The sequence below is a fragment of the Chelonus insularis genome, unplaced genomic scaffold (assembly GCF_013357705.1).
Source record: "Chelonus insularis isolate UGA/USDA-ARS -01 unplaced genomic scaffold, ASM1335770v1 contig_88_pilon, whole genome shotgun sequence".
Taxonomy (NCBI): Eukaryota; Metazoa; Arthropoda; class Insecta; order Hymenoptera; family Braconidae; genus Chelonus; species Chelonus insularis.
Window position 1 is genome coordinate 2629673 of NW_023276776.1, and position 19517 is coordinate 2649189.

At 29.0% G+C, this 19517-nt stretch overlaps 8 protein-coding genes across 11 annotated transcripts; 4 read left to right on the plus strand and 4 right to left on the minus strand.

Moving 5' to 3' along the window:
- Positions 1-37: 37 nt before the first annotated feature.
- On the minus strand, positions 38-6039 carry Acsf3 (Acyl-CoA synthetase family member 3). Of its 2 annotated transcripts, XM_035091692.1 has the most exons (8): positions 5832-6039; positions 5351-5516; positions 3145-3385; positions 2401-3082; positions 1768-1913; positions 1461-1697; positions 1218-1396; positions 505-699 (listed from the first exon to the last, which is right to left on the minus strand). In XM_035091692.1, the coding sequence occupies exons 2-8, from the start codon at positions 5480-5482 to the stop codon at positions 505-507; spliced, it is 1812 nt and encodes a 603-aa protein (XP_034947583.1). In that variant the 5' UTR covers positions 5483-5516; positions 5832-6039. The 2 variants fall into 2 exon arrangements, with proteins under 2 accessions (XP_034947584.1, XP_034947583.1); XM_035091693.1 differs by lacking the exon at positions 5832-6039 and having other exon boundaries at positions 38-699; positions 5351-5482.
- LOC118072087 (putative ankyrin repeat protein RF_0381) lies at positions 3512-4985 on the plus strand. The gene is made up of 2 exons (XM_035091697.1): positions 3512-3809; positions 3877-4985. Exons 1-2 carry the CDS (start codon positions 3701-3703, stop codon positions 4983-4985), a joined length of 1218 nt encoding a protein of 405 aa, XP_034947588.1. The 5' UTR covers positions 3512-3700.
- Positions 5944-6687, plus strand: Sf3b5 (splicing factor 3b subunit 5). Its single transcript, XM_035091700.1, has 3 exons — positions 5944-5958; positions 6057-6263; positions 6372-6687. Exon 3 carries the CDS (start codon positions 6373-6375, stop codon positions 6628-6630), a length of 258 nt encoding a protein of 85 aa, XP_034947591.1. The 5' UTR covers positions 5944-5958; positions 6057-6263; position 6372; the 3' UTR covers positions 6631-6687.
- LOC118072088 (exosome complex component MTR3-like) lies at positions 6627-8080 on the minus strand. The gene is made up of 4 exons (XM_035091698.1): positions 7788-8080; positions 7425-7678; positions 7165-7311; positions 6627-7076 (listed from the first exon to the last, which is right to left on the minus strand). The coding sequence occupies exons 1-4, from the start codon at positions 7933-7935 to the stop codon at positions 6774-6776; spliced, it is 852 nt and encodes a 283-aa protein (XP_034947589.1). The 5' UTR covers positions 7936-8080; the 3' UTR covers positions 6627-6773.
- LOC118072083 (glucose dehydrogenase [FAD, quinone]-like) lies at positions 8071-10841 on the plus strand. Of its 2 annotated transcripts, XM_035091690.1 has the most exons (10): positions 8071-8291; positions 8432-8631; positions 8713-8824; positions 8903-9159; positions 9235-9402; positions 9467-9620; positions 9696-9853; positions 9938-10115; positions 10203-10407; positions 10541-10841. In XM_035091690.1, exons 1-10 carry the CDS (start codon positions 8132-8134, stop codon positions 10788-10790), a joined length of 1842 nt encoding a protein of 613 aa, XP_034947581.1. In that variant the 5' UTR covers positions 8071-8131; the 3' UTR covers positions 10791-10841. The 2 variants fall into 2 exon arrangements, with proteins under 2 accessions (XP_034947581.1, XP_034947582.1); XM_035091691.1 differs by lacking the exon at positions 10203-10407 and having other exon boundaries at positions 10541-10671.
- Positions 10136-11746, minus strand: LOC118072089 (RNA-binding protein 7). Its single transcript, XM_035091699.1, has 2 exons — positions 11537-11746; positions 10136-11428 (listed from the first exon to the last, which is right to left on the minus strand). Exons 1-2 carry the CDS (start codon positions 11618-11620, stop codon positions 10856-10858), a joined length of 657 nt encoding a protein of 218 aa, XP_034947590.1. The 5' UTR covers positions 11621-11746; the 3' UTR covers positions 10136-10855.
- Positions 11693-16544, plus strand: LOC118072086 (cleft lip and palate transmembrane protein 1-like protein). Of its 2 annotated transcripts, XM_035091694.1 has the most exons (9): positions 12875-12956; positions 13057-14238; positions 14300-14414; positions 14492-14718; positions 14803-15088; positions 15178-15366; positions 15445-15656; positions 15735-15986; positions 16071-16544. In XM_035091694.1, the coding sequence occupies exons 2-9, from the start codon at positions 13985-13987 to the stop codon at positions 16168-16170; spliced, it is 1635 nt and encodes a 544-aa protein (XP_034947585.1). In that variant the 5' UTR covers positions 12875-12956; positions 13057-13984; the 3' UTR covers positions 16171-16544. The 2 variants fall into 2 exon arrangements, with proteins under 2 accessions (XP_034947586.1, XP_034947585.1); XM_035091695.1 differs by lacking the exons at positions 14300-14414; positions 14492-14718; positions 14803-15088; ... (2 more) ...; positions 15735-15986; positions 16071-16544 and adding an exon at positions 11693-12035 and having other exon boundaries at positions 12115-12956; positions 13057-13947.
- Sec5 (secretory 5) lies at positions 16203-19403 on the minus strand. Its single transcript, XM_035091689.1, has 3 exons — positions 19063-19403; positions 16583-18992; positions 16203-16484 (listed from the first exon to the last, which is right to left on the minus strand). Exons 1-3 carry the CDS (start codon positions 19169-19171, stop codon positions 16295-16297), a joined length of 2709 nt encoding a protein of 902 aa, XP_034947580.1. The 5' UTR covers positions 19172-19403; the 3' UTR covers positions 16203-16294.
- Between the last annotated feature and the right edge of the window lie 114 nt (positions 19404-19517).

Sequence of the window (19517 nt, forward strand, 5' to 3'; positions counted from 1 at the left end):
ATCTATACCTTATGATAAAAATAAGAAATAATATTATTTATAATAAGATTTTTCTGTGAAATGTGAAACTCAGTATCACTTTACATAACGTATGAATATAGAAAGTCTACAAGTTAAGTTTTTATATTTTTTATGCATATCCCATGGATTTATGTAGTAATAACAATTTAGATGTTCTCTTTTAGAAGTATATTTTGATTTTTACATTACTGAGTGAAACAAAAAATATTAGAGAAAACAAGTATTTTTAACTTGAATAAAAGACATAATTGATTATCCACAGTAACATATTATCTAGTTATTTAGTTAATGAAGTAAATATTTCTTAAAGTAAATGATTGTATCAATGGAATAATTAATGTCAAACATAAATAAACCGATTCCTAATTATTCTAAATAGCAATAGTACTAGGACGTAGTAAAAAAATTTATAAATTTCAATGAATAATGGCAACTACAAGATGATGCAATATTTATAAATTATTATTCGATACAAATTTAATTTCATATTTTATTCTCAGGAAATAGTGCTGCTAATAAATTAGGTTTGTTTACTTTACCAAGAGAATTTTTGGGAATTTTGTCAACTATTTTAAGTACTGTAGGAACAGCGTATGAAGGTAAAGATTGTTTTGCAAAATCACGAAGCTGTGACAAAACGATTTCTTTACCTTCACGGGTAACTGCAACGGCCGCAACCTGAAATTAGTAAAAATAAAAATATCAATGGTAGTAAACATCTTTATTACATCAATAAATTTTATTTTCTTTTTCAGTTCGAGGGGCATTGTGATTCAGAAAACGAAAGAAAGTTTCTTTTTCTACAATTCAATAAAATACTTATTGTCCACCATTAATAAAAACTTTTACTACCCTACATTTTTTTTTTTAATCATTTAAATATATCATATAACACTGAGTGCATCATTATCATTTGATATCGAAGTCTTAAAGCAGTTTTTATGTGGCATATTTAATGTCAGTGAAGAGAACAGCCCATTAATAGGACATTTCACCGAATTTCTTTTTTATTCTTTTCTTGAATTTCTCCAATTTCCTTTATTATTTGATTTATTTTTAATTTTAATTAAAAAATAGTTTTATTTCTTTAATATAATTGAAAAGTTAATCAGTGTGAAGATTTTTTTAAATTAAAATAAAAAAAACTTTTGTTTTACATTTCAAACCAGAATATTTGCTTGAAAAACTTGGCTTACTTTTTGTCCCCATGTTATGTCCGGTAAACCAACAACTGCACAATCTATGATGTCTGGATGTCCAAGGATTACCGTTTCCACTTGCAGGGCACTGACCTTGTAGCCTCCACTCTTGATAATATCCACAGAACTTCGTCCTAATATACTGTATACACCATTTTCATATTTAATGGTATCACCTGATGGAAAAGTACAAGAAAGTTAACAACCATAGATAAAAAATAAATTTCCCATCGTTCTTACCCGTTTTAAACCATTTATCCCGAGTAAATACTTTGTTCGTTGCCTCAGGCCTATTCCAATATTCTCGAAACACACTTTCACCTTTGACTTGTAACTCTCCATTGATGGGAGGCTTTGATTTGCTAATTATCTTACTTCCTTGATAATCACCTTGAACGAGAACTTCTGGTGTATTATCAGGAGATTTGGGATTTGTAATCCGTACCTGCACTCCAGGTAACGGAGTTCCAACCGTACCTAAAAATTTATTGTTTTCATAAGAATATTTACCAGGGAAATTTTTAAGGTGGTATATTAGTTTAAGCACCTGGAATACGTTGACCTTCAAGAGGATTTGATAGAACCATACCTGTCTCTGTCATGCCATACCTTTCTAGTAACCGGTGGCCTGTAATTTCTTCCCACTTGTCGAAAATAGGTTTTGGAAGTGGTGCTGATCCACTAACCATCAGTCTATATAATGAGAAAGTAATAACGTATTTAAATTAGTTTATTTAATTAACTATTATTATTTATTCAAGTTATAATAAGATTTCAAGACTTCAGATTTTTATTACATAAGAAGTTTGAAAAAAATAAATTAATTCATGATGAGTATACTTTTAGACAAAAAAAAATAATAATAATTTTTAATTAACTGCACGGTGTTTATTTTAGACTATAATAAATGCATATGAATTCTTAGAGTACAAAATCATGCATATAATGAATGTTTAAATAGATGAACGTGCAATTGTACGACTTATAAAATGTTTACAATTAAACATATTTAAATTTTCTTTTTTCCTCAATAATTTGAATACTAAGATAAAGTTGAAAACATTATTTACAACTAAAATCATTAAAGTTTCCTCAGCAATATTCAAATCCTAATACGAATATTAATTTTGAAATAAATTTCAATTAAGTAAGAAGAAAAATTAAAAAAAAACACATTTACCTAATTTTTGTGCTGCATACTGTATGAACATATTCTCTAATTTTTGGATTTTTACTAAATAATTGTTCATATTCTTGAATAAGTTTCATGTAGATAGTTGGTACAGCCATGTACATATTAATTCGTTCTGTGTTAGGTACGTTAACTGCGAGTAATTGACTCCAAACGCTTGAGGTTTCAAATTTCGGTAACATCACACACCGTGCGCCCACATAAAGTGGACACATGAGAACATTGACAATGCCATGAATATGATTTAACGGTAAGGTATGAAGAATAACGTCTTTTTCTGACCATTTCCAGGCAGTTATAAGTGCATTCATTTGTGATTGAAGATTTCTGTGAGTCATTACAACCCCCTTTGGAGGACCAGTTGTTCCTGAAGTATATACAAACATTGCATCGCTATTGTTATAAAATTCATCTTTCAACAGAAGTTCACCAAAGTCTTCTAAATCATCATAATCATTTTTTAAATTTTTATTATTTGCTGTCTTTCCATCAGGTTTCATGGCTAATATTCTGAGAGCATCGTCTAAAACTATAAGACGAATTTTTGATTTAGAACAAATTGGCTCTAAAATAGGTGAATTTTCGGTCGTTGTTATGACTACTCTGGCTCCAGAATCTTTGAGGTAGTATTCTAGAACCGTTGATGGGCTTGAAACATTCAATGGAACAGCTGCAAGAATATTCAATTATGTATACAGTTTTTTAAAAAAAAAATTATTATTTATATAATACCTATTTGTCCACTCATCCAACATGCCCATTGAACAATCACATATCGAGCATCGTTTGGCATTAAAAAAGCGATCCTTTCTTGATGTAAACCACCTAACAATGTAGATAATTCAACTGCAAATTGTCTCGAGCTGAGAAATAGCCCCCTATAGGTGTAATCTCCCTGTAAATCTCTGAGGGCAGTTTTATCTCCATATTTGATTGCATTTTTAAATACTGGAATAACTCCATTATTTGGAGGCTGTAAAAATTCATTTCGATGAGATACATTAGATTTTATTTCAACTATTTATATTTAAATTTATTAATAATTTTTATAATTAATATTTTCTCATACTTTACAAATATGCTAAATAAAATAGCACTTTTTATAGTGATTGACAGGCAAACAATCATCATTCCATTTTTGATTCACAAATTATTTTATCAATTCAATCAGAACCTACTTGAGTTCATGCAATCATTCAAGTTCACATCTACAGATGAATCACATGACATAGACCTTGATTCATTCAAACGCGGTCGAGACTAAAATTGAATTGTGTGATCGAATTTCATGATCGAGTTTAAAGAAGATATCATAGATTATTTAGTACAAAAATCTCATGCAATGATGATATTTTTTTTTATATTTAATATTATTTCTTCTTTATTTTTAATATCAGGTAATTGTTAACAAATAATTTCATTAATTTTATCAATGTAATTAATTTTGATGGTGAATTAATTTAGAAGTGAATGGTGCTAAAGTAACAAAACAAGGAAATGCAACAACAAATTGTGGCTGTTCGGATAAAATAATTTCATTTTTTAGAGACAATAGTTTAAATATATTGTCTCAAAATGAAAATGATCAAACTCCACTCTGTTTTGCAGTAGGCCGAAATAATTGGCATATATTAAAAACGCTCCGACGAAATAATGGAAATGTAAATGTTCAAGATGCTAAAGGTCAAACTTTACTTCATATAGTAATTGAAGAGAGCCGTTTAAATATTATTAAAACACTTTTAGAGCATAATGCTGATGTAAACATTCAAGATAAGGATGGTGAAACACCACTTCATTTAGCTACTGAGAAAAAAAATTTCAATATTGTTATGATACTTCTGCAACATAATGCAGATGTAAATATCCAAAATAAATATGGTGAAACTTCACTTCATTCAGCAGTTAAAATAAAAAGTGTGAAAATTGTCAAAATGCTTCTGAAACATCAGGCAGAAGTAAATATTCAAGATGTATATGGTTGGACACCACTTCATTGGGCAACTGAAGAAAATACTCTAAATATTGCAAAGTTACTTTTACAAAATAATGCTGATGTGAATATTCGAGATATGGATGACTGGACACCACTTTTCTCAGCAATTCGAAGAAATGCTAAACGTGTGATTGAAAAGCTATTGCAATATAATGCCGATGTAAATGTTCGAGAAAAAAATGGCTTGACTCCACTTCATTATGCTATAAATAAACAATGTGACTGTATTGCTTTACTCAAACAGCAAATAGTTAAATTAAAAGCTGCTAAATTATTTGTTCGTAAGGATATATTAAAATTAGTCTACAATTCAACAAAAAACATGACTTCAGCATGGATTAGTTCCTATGAGAATGATTGTAAGCAAGAATTATCTAAAATGAAGAAGGAAAAGCCAAATAATAGTAGTATATCTTTCTATGATCTTCTAGTTAAAAATTTAAACAGTCAGATAAATATTACTAATCATGAAAATATTGTAATTGCATTAAATTCAAACAAATTAAAAAAGAAATTTCCCTTATATGCTGGGATTTTGAAAAGTCGTTTTCAAGATGGACAAAAGCAGAATGAATAGTTTGGCAATTTACTTTGAGTAAATATATGAAAGTTTATTTATATCTAATGAAGACTATGTATGTTTATTATATTGATGTAATAAAAGAACGATAAATAATTATCTTTGCTTCGATCACATTAATGTACAGTATAGTATATGATTTCATTAGTTGAATCATAAAACAGATATGTACAAATACTTTTGTTTAAACTGAATATAGTACAAAGTTTAAATGTCGAAATTCGAATTAAATATCATGATTTCGATTTTGTTGATAAATATTCTCATCATATCATCAATATTTAGTTATAATGATAATATACAATTCTTACTAATTTTCATACTTTGATAAATGCCTTTCTATTCATGTTGATGTAATTTACCTGATGTGTTTCGTTGACAGAACTCAAAGCTGCATGTGTCTGTTGTAATCTTCTAAATGTCAGAGGACCGTTGTGATTTCTAGCAATGTTACACGCAGTCAAATATAAATTACGTCTCAATAATGAACCCATCGTGATCCTTTGCACGTGTCAAATTAATATATTTCTGAAATCCAAAAATAAACTAACCTATAATAAGCATTACTGGCAAACATTTAACGACTACTAATCAAAATTCAATTATTTTTATATCCAATCCATTTAAATATAATTATATTTTGATATTGGAGTTATCTTTATGTTTGATTAATATTTAAAATTATATCTTTCATTTAAGGATGAAGATAAACAATAACAAAATATGCAACTGGATAAGCATGTAATTTTATCTAAAGAGACCTTGAAAGTAATTTTATAATTTTTTTGTTCGAAAAAAAGTACATCTTGTCATGTGAATGTTAAATTTGGGATAATTTCTTACCGGACATAATCATACACTAATTTTCTGTTAAAATTTCACTTTAGATTAAACATATTTTAAACATTTCTTTCTGTTCTTTAAGTATCATTTTTATTATAGTGATAATTATAACACTCGAATATTTTAAGTAATTATTTAAAATTTGTAATAATTGCTGAAAACAAAACCTCTTTTTACAACACCCTATGCCTTTTATTGAGTACAACTTTCTTGATTTGTCACTAGGTCGCGCTGCAATCGAAATGTTGATTGTCAAACAGAAGAAGAATATGTGTATATTAAATTATAACCTCAAAAGTATTGTGAAATAGTTGACACTTGCCTGCACACAATTGAGTGAAAGTAATATTTTTATTGATGCTGTAAATAATCAATCCTAACAATTGAAAATTTAAACGATCTTTCATAATTCTTTGTTCAATACTTTAGCAGGTAATAAACTTATTTTATATGTGAAATATGAGGTTGGAATAATGTAAACAATCAGTATTGGAGCATTTCTAAAAATTGTTTTTCTTATATAAGAATTTATTCTTACAGAATGGGTGAACGTTATAATATTTACAGTCAATTAGAGCATCTTCAATCAAAATATATTGGGACAGGACATTCAGACACAACTAAATTCGAATGGCTCGTTAATCAAAACCGAGATTCATGCAGTTCATTCATGGGTCATTATGACCTTTTAAGTTATTTTGCCATAGCTGAGAATGAAACCAAAGCTAGAGTAAGATTTAACCTGATGGAAAAAATGTTACAGCCTTGTGGACCACCGCCTGAAAAACCAGAAGATTGAGACAATAAAAATATGATGTTTATTATGACTGATTATAAAATAATTACAATATAAAAATATTCATTTTCGAACATTCATTGAAATTATCCACATTGTTGATATAATATAACTTATAAGGTACAAAAATAATTCGATTATATTAGTTATTTATCCTCCTTCTCTTTTTCTTTTTCTTTTAGTGTTTTTATCACAGATTTAACAAGACATTGTTGCATAACCAAACATAAATCATTACTTGTTGATAATAAAATGTCCATAGTTGATTTAATTAAATTGAAATCAATATTTCCAACAAAATATAACTCTGATATTTGACTATGCTGAGGTAAACTAGCTTGTACTATGATTCCATGATTTTCTGATTTATATGAAGCTGAAGGGAATGTATTACACAGTAATTCTTCTTCAATTGTTGGATCTAAGAAAACCGTGTCCGCAAATACACCCTACACATGATAAAATAATTGTTACTTTGATAATTTATTCTTAACAATGTATGTATATATCAGTGAATTGTAAAATTTCACTACTCACTGCAGTAACAGCTGTCACAAGACCAAACATTGAAATACTAGCGTTAGCAAGAGCTAAACTAGCAGCAGTAATAGCTGCTCCTAAACAAGAACCTCCATTATCTAAAACTAGAACGTAAATGTCCACTTGAAAATTAGGAAACTCGTGCTGGAAAAAATAAATTATTGGAAACATTAACACAAGCCACTATATTATAATAAAGAAAAAGAGAGTGATTTAAATGTAGTCTAAGAAAACTAGAATTGATGATTTATTATTACCCGACAAACTGCAGGTTCCAAAGATCTTTGCATTATCAAACTGTATTCTTTTTCTTCTGCATCTTGTTGATGTATTCTTCTTTTCTCACAGGAAAAAGGTGCATATTTGAATTCACAATAAAGACTTCCTTGTTGGCTATAGCTGGTTTTATTTGGTATTTCACGTGGATCAAACACTGAACAGACCAATTTAGTTTTTCCTAGTTCAATGTAAGCTGATCCTTTCGCTTGACTTACGATTCCTGTTTTAGCAACTAAAAATAGAATAAAAATTGATAAAAGTTATGTATAACTGAAATTAAATTGTTTAATTTAAAAAAAAAATAAAAGAGTAAAATTTAGAAGAATTAAAAATAACCTTACACATTTTTCTAGTTTCATTGAACGCTCTTCCATCAGCTCGCCGCTTTAAGTAATTTTCTGGATTTTCTTTTGTTTGATTATTAGCATCAAAAAAAAGTTGATAAGGTATTGTTACCTCTGGTCCATTAACTCGTTTATGATCCGGCATTTTTTGGACTTTAAATTATTATAAATATCAATTGTAAACAAGTTTACACATTTATTTGAGAAGCCGGTTCTGAGATACAACTATAGACATCTAGTGACGGTTATGTATTTTTATTCTTTAGAGAGTTTTCGTATTTCTTGTTATTATTTTTTACCTGTAAGAAATTGATGATTAGTTAAAGTGACATATTAGAAAAATGATTTTTAAATATCTTATCAAAAGCAGTGCATTTTTTGTGTATGGTATAGCAGTTTTTTTATTTATTCATTTTCTCAACATTTCATATGTGGCAGATATTTGGATAGATTGGTTCTTGAATGACTTGAAAAGTGATGAAACATATGACTTTATTATTGGTAAATAGATTTTTAGAATATTAATTATTGGTCAAACGAATAATGTATATCTTAATTTTATTAAACAATAGTTAAAATTATTTTTAGCATTAAACAATTTAAACTGTAAGAATATGTGTACAAATATGTATATGTTGTAGTTGGAGCTGGAAGTGCTGGTGTAACAGTTGCATATAATTTAATCAATGCTGGATATAAAATAGCATTAATAGAAGCTGGAGGTGCTCCTCCTTGGTTTGCTGATATTCCAGTTTTAGCACCTTTGTTTCAGCAATCACCTTATGACTGGCAATTTAAAACAATTCCACAAGCTTACGCATGCAAAGGTCTAACTAATAATGTATGTCATAAAATGAAAATTTATTATTCAATAAAAGTTTTAAACTTTCCAGAGTAATAATCTTTTAATCTCCTATTGCAGCAAAGCATTTGGCCAATGGGAAAAATTTTAGGGGGTTCAAGTCGGTTAAATTACATGGCTTATGTTCAAGGACATCCAAGTGATTACCAAGGATGGTTCCCTGATTATACCAGTCAGTATGTATTCATTTTTACTATGCTGATATATTTCGATTAATTTATTGTTATGTGGAACTAACTTGTGGTTTTAGATTACACAGATAAATTGAAAAATTTCATCTCTGAAAATCCTGGATGGTGTTCAGAATTATGTGATGCAATTTTAGGAGGTATTGAAGAACTTTCTCAGCTTAAATTTTCCTCACAAAATGACGAAAATGAGGATATCTTAGACTTTGAGAAAGTCAAATTGACAATGATTAATGGGCAAAGGTGGAGTACAGATAAATTGTTATCAAACAAGAATAGTAATGATATAAAAGTCATAACCCACGCATACGTTGAAAAGGTATTTCCTCAATGCAATAACAATTATAGTAAATTTTATTCTTCTACGAGAAATGAGTAATTGTAAATATTGCAGATATTATTTGAATCAAATATAGCTAAAGGAGTAAAATTTACAAAATGGAAAAAACAGTTTAATCTCTTTGCTAATGAAGGCGTAATTTTGAGTGCTGGTACAATTGGAAGTCCTAAACTACTGATGCTTTCGGGAATAGGACCCAAACATGATCTACAAAAATTAAATGTAATTAAATACAATAAGATTCTTTGTCAGTACGGTAATTTGAAATCCTGTTTTTATTGTTTAGATAAATGTCATTCGTGATTTGCCAGTAGGAAAAAATTTAATGGATCACATACTCACTGGAATTGACTTGGTAATATTGAATAGTAGTCTATCAGTTAGCCTACCTCAACTTCTTCAACCTAAATCAATAATTGATTATTTTCTATTTCATCAAGGTATAATTAATGATAGCCATTTTTGTTTATCTGACATAAAAATTAGTAATATTTATAATTTTGTAATATTTTTAGGTTCTTGGACTTCTGCTGGAATTGAAATTGTAGGGACCATTAGTAAAGCCAACAAACATTTTTCTATTCCACCGAATATTCAATTCATGATTATACCAGTAGGAGTATCACAAGATAATGGAGTTGTATTGAGAAAAGCAATGGGGATCAAAGATGAAGTAAACTAATAATAATATTTTTTTATTTAAACCAGTAGCAAAAAGTATTTAATGTTTAATCAAGTAATATAATAATTTTATCAGTTATTTCAAGATTATTTTGCACCACTTTCTCATCAAACAGCAATTACTATTGCACCTGTTTTATTGCATCCTGAAAGTCTTGGAGAAGTCAGATTAAAAAGTTCGGATCCTTTTGATGACCCCATTATCGATCCGCGATATTTATCGCATAATAACGATATATTGACATTAATTGAAGGTAATAATTAATTTTATACATCAAAATATTTATTTCATGTTAATTTCATAAAATAGTCGAACAATAATCGTTTATAATACATGTTAGGTACAAAATTTATTAAAAAATTGATAAATACTAACGCCATGAAGGCTTTAGGAGCTTCTTTATACAATAAATCTTTGCCAGGCTGCGAAAGTAATATTTTTGGTAGTTCTGAATATTGGGAATGTTACATACGTCATATAACATTGACGTCGTATCATCCAGTCGGTACTTGTAAGATGAGAAGTGTTGTGGATGATTCATTCAGGTATTATTTTTTACATAAATTTTATGTAATTAAAAAAGATAATTCACTATGTACATATTTTTCATTTTCACACATTTACATGGCAATATTATTTTCTATACAATACGAAAATTAAGTCAATTTTTTATTCCAGAGTTTTATCAACCAAAAAACTATACGTTATTGATGCTTCTGTGATGCCTAAATTACCAAGTGGAAATATAAACGCAGCAGTTATTATGCTTGCAAATAAAGCAGCAAGTTCAATCATTAATTCAAGAGTACGCAAAAACAATAAATTATTGTATTTCGGAAAATCTTGTAAGAATAGTATAACCGAAATGTTTCTACCAGATTCAAGTCACAAAAATGTATGTAAAATGGTGCCAAATGACTATTATTAATGGACCGAAATGGTAATTAGAAAAATAAATTTTTTTTAATTTTTCCAAACAGTTGAATCATAACTTTATCGATTTTTTCGTTTATTTCGACTGTGATGGTGGTGTGATCTATGATTTTTATGTTCTTTGTGATCTTTATATTCTTTATGGTCTTTATGTTCTTTATGATCTTTATGGTCTCTGTGATTTTTTTGATGATGATCATAATGATCACGATTACGGTTTCTAGCTCTTTGATGATTATCTTCACGATTATATGGGTGATTACGTTCGACACGTCTATGATGAAAATTAGGACCGAAATTAGAATCTAATTGACTAGGATAAAATCCTGCACCAGGTGGAATAAGCATGGGAATTAAATTTTGTTGAACGTTAAACATGTGATTATTCAATAATTGACCATACTGCAAAATTGAATTAGGATCAGGAATGTTTGATTTCCACGATGGCTGCGGAATTTTCCAATCCGAATTTTGACGGGCTTTTAAAGTCAAAACACGATTATATAACATTGTACCTTCGAAAAGTTTTAGGGCATATTGAACGGAAACTTCGTGTTTATAAGTAACAAATCCAAATGATTTTATTGTTCCATCTGCATTTTTTGGAATATTTACTTTTTCCAACGGCCCAGCCTAAAAATTTATATTAATAAATTAAATAACAAATAAATTCAATAAAAGAAAATTAAATTATAAAATTAGAAGAATTACATCAAATCAAGATACGCGTTAAACTATTACCTGTAAAAACAGCTCATGTAAAATATCTTCAGTACATTTACTACTAAGATTTCCACACCAAATAGTTCGTGCATCTTCATCCATTTCTCATAACAAAAACTATTATGTATCGTCTAAATATAATTCAATAATTTTTATTGTTTAACTTTATTTATATTTACTTTTTCATTCGAACAATATGGCATTTACAGGCATAGACAATGAATATACAAAGATTGGAAGAGAAAGAATGAAAACGATTGTGTATAATTGGTGTTATTTAGAACTTCTGTTAAATAGCCGATAGGTGTCACTGGTTGTAATTTATCGCGGTTGGACCTTCGAAAATATTTATGCAGATCATTAATTTGGATACAGAAGTAGAAAATATAATTATTTGAGTGTTATTTTTTTAAAATTTTCATCATGAATGAAACTGAAACAATTCAAGATTTTGTACAGAAAATTTGTTTAAATTTACTTGACCATTCCACCGTAATTACGGATAATAATGAAACAAGTATGAAATAGAGTGAAATGAATGATTACTATAGCTTTAAATATTCTGAACTGATTAATTATTTTTTAATGTATTACAGAATTAATTCGACAAAGGAAGTTATTAAATAGATCACCAGTTTTTGATGATTTAAATTATGAATATAATTCACTTAAGACAAAAAAAAGTTTTGATCACAATGTTATTCATGAACCTGAATTGTTCAATGAACCTCAATTTGAACTGATCGAATCAGATTCAGAATCAGACTTTAATTCTGAAGCATTTATGTTTCAAATGTTTACATGGTTAAAAACCATAATTCGAACATCAAATAATATTTCCTCCAGTAGTATTCACAGAGTTTTGGAGAATTTCTTGAAGATGGTTCCAGGACAATTTTCTCAATTAGCTTCAAGTGGAGTACAAAATAAAGTTCAAAAGAACATTACAGCATTTGATTCTGGAATAAATGACATAGAAGATACAGAAGTCGTTTATGATTCTCAGATTGTATTACAAAAAACACCTTTTGTAACAACAAAGTCACGTTTACCAGAGGTAGATGTAGAAGCAAGTCAAATAAGCAACCCAATAAGCTTTTGTGATGATTTTAAATCTATTGATGATCATTGTCCACGAAAAAAACTTAAAAAGCTAGAAGAATGTATTTCTACTGAATCTATTGAATTTATTTTAAACAAATATCAGATAGATCATTTTTGTTATGGAATAATGTTAAAGATTGTTGGTGGTTTAAGTAACGATAAAGTACCTAAAAGACTGTATCAAAAAGAAAGTGTTTATCAAATCATACGTACAATTATAAATTATATGAATGTTCTCAGCAAAGAAAATAATCAACTTATAAATATTTATGTTAATCCAATCGTTAAATTAATAACAAAGGTGTTTGATTTCTCATCTTTTGAGCATTTTGAAGTATGTATTTAAAGATTTTATATTAACTGAACTGACTAATATACTCTTAAAAAAATTATTTGATTCTTACATTAATTACTAAAAGATATTCTATGTTTAGGTTCATGATCGAGAAGCATTCATGATATTCATTCTTAACTTTTGTGATTGCAAACAAGTATGTGTACTAGTAATTAACTTTCTAATAGAAGAACTTCAACAATTAATTACTTCGAGAAATACCAATGAGAAGAGGAAAAATGATTATTCTCTTTCAGATAAAATTAAAGAATCTCTTTTATTACAAAGTTTAGAAATAACGATCAAGAAGTATTATACAATGAAATTAATTAATTCTGGAAAAAGTAAATTATCGATTCCTCATCCAGTTAACCAATGGCAAAAACAGTTTAGATTTTTTCTCCCATCAAATGAAGAAAGCCTTCTTGAAGATGATTATACTTTGATTTGGATGAATAATCTTACAAATTTGATGAAAATAGAGTTTAATAATTCTTCTAATAGTGTAGAATATATAGATGAATTGATAAATATTTTATCAGGCTTAGTAAAGTGAAAATATCAAGTTTTGGAGTTTTTTAAAAATCTCAGTTGGCTAGATCATGCTCTGGTATACCGATATAACAATGTCAGTATCAAAAGAATAACTGATAATGATGAAGCAAGATGATGTTAGTTGTATCAATGAAAATACCATGTCAGAAGTGAACATCTGTTTCTCTTCTTTGGAGTAATTCTCAGTCGCAACGTCAACACGAGTTGTATCTTATTATAATACGGCATCAGTTGTGATAACAACCCCGGTGACACTTGAAAGTTTAACCGTTAATTTACATCTGGTGTTGACAAAAAGTGGAGCCTCAATCCTTTTAACTCTAACAATTTTATAATAAATGAAATTTATTAATAATTAAAAAATAGTTGTTTTTTCCATTTACACCATGAAATAATTGAGAATAATTATAATTAATATATATCAACAATAATAAATTATTTTTATTTATAAGTTAAAATTTTTCATTAGTAAAATGTATCGACCCTCATTGACGTTGATAATCTCTGGTTTATTTGTTGCATGTATTATTCATTCAATATATAATATATCATTATTATTTACTGCTCCATCATGTGAAATTGGTGAACGTTGTTTATATTCGTATCTTGAACATAATCCCAAATTACAGCTACATCTTTTTATTTCTCCTACAAGTAAACCAGTCTCTAGTGAAGTTTCATCAATTTATTCAACATTAAATTTTAATTATACGATTCCACAGACAATGTAAGTAGCAAATATATTATATTCTTCGTTCAAAGTTTAATTTGTCCTATTTTCTTTTTAGACCTTTGAAGATAGATATTCCCGCAAAAACTCGTCAAAATGGAACATTGTTTCTACATATTATCGTTTTACCAAATAGTCCAGATATGAGTAATACATTTAATGAATTATTAAGGGTAATTTTGTAAATAAAGACTATTAAGAAAAAAAATGTACCTGTGAATAAACTTCAGAAAGCATATTTTTGTTTCAGAATCCATACACAGTTTATACACGGGTTAAAATGACGCAATTTGCTGTTCCTGAAGCAGAAACTTTTAATCTTCTGGGTGAAAAAAAAACTTCAGAAACTTCATCAACAAAGCGAGCACTCTTTCAACCAATTACTCACTTAAGAACTCAAATTACCTTTACAATAGTTACTGATACAAAAGAAATACCAGTTAAAAATATTCCAATGGAAATAATCCCAGTACTAAGGTAATTTATCTACATTTAATATTATAAAGTTTATTCAATAAATTAATGAGTATTACAATCGATCAAATAATATTTTCATTGTAGACTTCATGACGAACGTGTATTTCTTCCAATTGTTAATTATGATTTCCTTCAAACTCGTTACAAAAGTCTTGCAAAAATAACAAGTGAAAATCATTCTATGGATGTGCAAATAATGTATACACCAATTTCTATGGGAAAATTACGATTAATGTTACATGTAAAATCAGCCATGGAAGGATTAAAGTATATGGGATTTACTGATAAAGATGTCGATGAAGTTAAGGGTATTTATGCTGATACAAATGCTTATCTATTAGCTGGTACAGTCTTTATTGCTTCAATGCACGTAAGTACTCAAATTATAAAATAATAACTCCATTACTTACTAATTAATATTAATTCTTTACATATAACTCTCATTGAAATCAATTTCAGATTTTATTTGACTTCTTAGCATTCAAAAGTGACATTAATTTTTGGAGAAGTAAAGGCAGCTTTGAAGGTTTAAGTGTTTCTACAATTGTTTGGAGGGCATTTAGTCAAGCTATTATATTTTTATATCTTCTTGACGAAGGTTCTTCCTTACTCATAATAATCCCTGCTGGTATTGGAACACTAATTGAGGTTTTTATAAAATAGTCATAATAATTTGAAACAAATGATCAAACTTTATAAAAATTACATATAAATAATTTTTTACAGTTATGGAAAACAAAAAAAGTACTGCGATTGGAAATAACGAGAAGTAAAGGAGTAATACCAAGGATTAGAATACAAAAAAATAATAAAAACCGTGAAATGGAATCAAAAACACGTCAGTTTGATGCAGAGAGCATGAAATATTTAACTTATTTACTATATCCTCTTGTTATTTGTGGTGCTATTTACTCATTGCTATATCGACCACACAAAAGGTATTGTTTATTATTCTATTGTTCAATTAATCGATTTTGAGAAATAACTATAAAACAAATAATAATTTCTATTTGTAGTTGGTACTCATGGAGTATAAATTCACTAGTTAATGGCGTTTATGCATTTGGCTTCCTCTTCATGTTACCTCAATTATTTGTTAACTATAAACTGAAATCAGTAGCTCATCTTCCATGGAAAGCATTTATGTACAAAGCATTTAATACATTTATTGATGATGTGTTTGCATTTATAATAACAATGCCTGTAGCTCATAGAGTTGCGTGTTTCCGAGATGACATTGTTTTTCTTATCTATTTATATCAACGATGGTAAGTAGTAAATTATTAGTCAAAATTATTGCATTTACTGTTTTTTTTTTAATATTTATAATTTGATGTTTATTTTTTTTACAGGTTGTATCCTGTTGATAAAAGTCGTAAGGATACAATGACAATCTCAGAAGATATGAGTTCAACTATTGAAGAAAACACGACTGATAAAAAGGAAAATTAATAGGCAAAATTAATAAGAAAATATTAATAGAATTTTTAAAATAGGATAATAATTCATATTTATCAATTTTAATATTTACACTGAAAGATTTTTTTAATGATATACAATTTATGTTATTTCTCTGTTAAACAACTGTAGTTTGATCAAGCTCACCTTGTGGCACGATTGTTGTGGAAACTGGCCTTTCAGAAAGACAACGAATTTGTAATTGCATTGTTGATGTAACTTTTGTTAGAAGAGCTTGAATTTTTAAAGCGTCAGACTCACCATGACGTGGTAAAGGAATCGCATCTAAAGCTTCCTCGAAGAAGTTTCTATTTGAAATGAATAAATAAAACCAATTAGAAAAGTTTTTCAATAAATTAAAAAAAAAATGATTAATTTATAAAGATATAAAGATAGAAATACTAACTTTGCTCGAGGCGTGCTGTAAACAGCTAAGGCGTCTCTCAATAAGATTATGTCTGCACGTGCTTGAATAATTCCAGATGGTCCGAATTTTCTAACGCACGACATTAACCGTGCCAATTCTTCAGCAATAGTTTCTACAATATGTGATAACACTCGTTTTAGTAATCCAGGAGAAACTCTGGTGACTTCTGCATGAACTGCGATGAGATTCGCTAAAGCTTCTTGAGCGTATGGTCGAATGTGTGATGGTTCAATTTCTGAATCCCATTCTAGGCTTCCTAAATACATACTTGGTTCGATTGTTCCTACAAGAGGATCACATCGCCTCTCAAGATAAGCATCAAGAACTGCTGTATCTAAAGATTCTAACTGAGTCCAATCATTTGTCCATCCTTCAGCTTGTGACAAATCTGGGTATCCTTGAGCTTTCAAATTAGTTTTTACTCTTGGTAAAACAATGTTTAAAGTATAACGAATATTACTGAGTGATATCAATAAACATTTTTCCCATGTTGGAGCAGTTAAACCTCTATGTTTATTGTCTCGACTTTTATAACATGCTGGAGACCCCACTAGTTGTGAAACTGAAGGATCATCTTCATCTGCAGCTTCTTCACTACCACTGAAAGCCAATTGTTTTAAACATCTTGTAAAAGCTAGAAATAATGCCTTTACGGCATTATGATACAAAACTTGTTGAGTAGGACTTTCTAAAAGAGGAGCTTCTCTTGGACCACAGGCTATTGCAGTTTCTTTGGCTAATTCTGAAACTTCCATTACTATTTTCTCAAACATACCAGGAAGCTTGGTAATGCCTCCATCTTCATTAGGAAGGTATTCTAATTGCCAGGTTTCATTTTTTTGTAATCCACTAATATTTTCAGCAGTTTGTTTAAATAGAGTTAACAAACATTGTAGCCGTAAGTCAAATAAAAATTTTCCAAAAATATCTAGAGCATCACTTGGTAAATCTAAATGAATAAGAGCTGCATACATTTGTCGAATACATCGAAGACTATGAAGTAACCAAGCTGGTGTTAAATGAGAGCCACAGGATTCTCTCATAGCATCACTAGCATTTTGGATACATGATAATACTAAATTTTTAAATGATACTTGTTTTTCAGCATCTACTGCTACATGTAATTGACCAGTAAAGTAACTTTGACCGAGTCTCCATAAGTCAGGAAGTTGTTCAGCAACAACATCACAAATAGCTTCTATACAAAGAACTCGTGATGGTACATTGCAATTAGCATCAGATTTATAAAATTTATGCCGTTCTGCGGATATTGGAGTATTATTATTGGACTTATATCCTTTATTTAAATCATCTGTAGCACCATCAGATCCAAAATAGTCCTGAAGACAGCTTGATATATTTTTATCTAAATAAGATCCATGAGCCACAATTGCATCCCAAGCTGGATCACCTTCAGCGTCAAGATTTACTAAATTTCTTATTATTTTTTTCTGTGCTTCTATGGCAAATGGCGTCTCTTCTAATTTTTTTCTTAAAATATCTCTTAACAATTCTATTTTTCGTTCAATTTCTTCTAATACTTTTTTAAATATTGCTATTTCTGTATTACCAAAAAGATTCTTCACTCGAGCATAATCATTTATTATCAGATCATAATTTCCACGTTTTATATTTTTCTCTATATTGACAGGCATACAAAATAAAAATTTGTATCGTTGCATCAAAGAAAGAGCACTTCTTGTTGCATCTGCTCTATCTCTTCTAGCCAATACATCATCAAAAAGTTTATTAGCTTCAGCCATTGATGTTTTAATTGCTTCTTCTAATTTGGCAGTCGGGTTTTCACCAAATTTTTTAACATCTTGTTCATACTGTTCTTTTAAAAAGACAATTGTGTCTAACTGTTCCATTACTGCACCTACATTAGCTTTTAAAAAAGATAGTTGTCCTTCTTTCTGGGAATCAACTTTACGTTCTATATGTTTTAAACCAGCTCTTAAGTCATTAAAGGTTGTTGCATGATGATGTTGCAGTAAAAACCAGCCGGGATGAAATTTTTCACTCGTGAGTTCTCCATTACTTTCGCCAAATAATTCACAGAGTTCATCTTCTGGAAATTTTTTACTATCATTTCCTTCTACACTCAGGCCTAAAGGATCTTCTTGTTGATAGTTTGTTGGGGAGAGAGCTCGACGTCCCCAAACAAAGTTTTGTACTGGTGCTTCTTCAACCCACACTGCTGATTCTTTCATTGGTCCTATTGTTTCATAATATCCACGAAATTGAACGGTTGAAGTTCCTTGACCACCACTTCTTGTAGTGACTATAATATCTCCTCTTCCTTTACAGGGACCTGATCTTGCAATTATTTTGTTGGGAGATTTCCATTCAGCAGATAATAAACAATCACACTCACAAATAGTTAATCCTGAATACAAGTAATATGTGTCAACGAATTATGAATAATATAAACAATTTAAAAATAACATAATTCTTACCGATTAGATCTTGAGCTCGAATACCTAAAAATTCACCTCTTAAAGTTACTCTAGTACCTGGAGGTCCTTCTTTTGGTGAAATACCTGTTACTACTGGAGGAGGTCCCATTTTTTAATGATGATATTATAACAAGATTCGAACAAAATTAATCAATTGAAAAAAAGGCTCTTATAAATATTATAGATAAACAATAATTAACAACAAAATTTTTCTTTATTCTTTAATTATTAGAGTACTTATTACATAAATAAGAACACTCATTTTTTGACAGATAGAAATGAATTTAAGGTTAAGGCTGGGTTCAATTCAAAAGTTTCCCGAAGTTGACTTTACGCCCTCGCGTTGTGCGGTAGAAGGCCGAAGCTCAATGTCAACTGAAATTGAGTAGGTAACAAGAAAATCGTTTGAAAAATGATAAGTTAACTTAGGGAAACTTTTTGACTTGAGCTTTGCT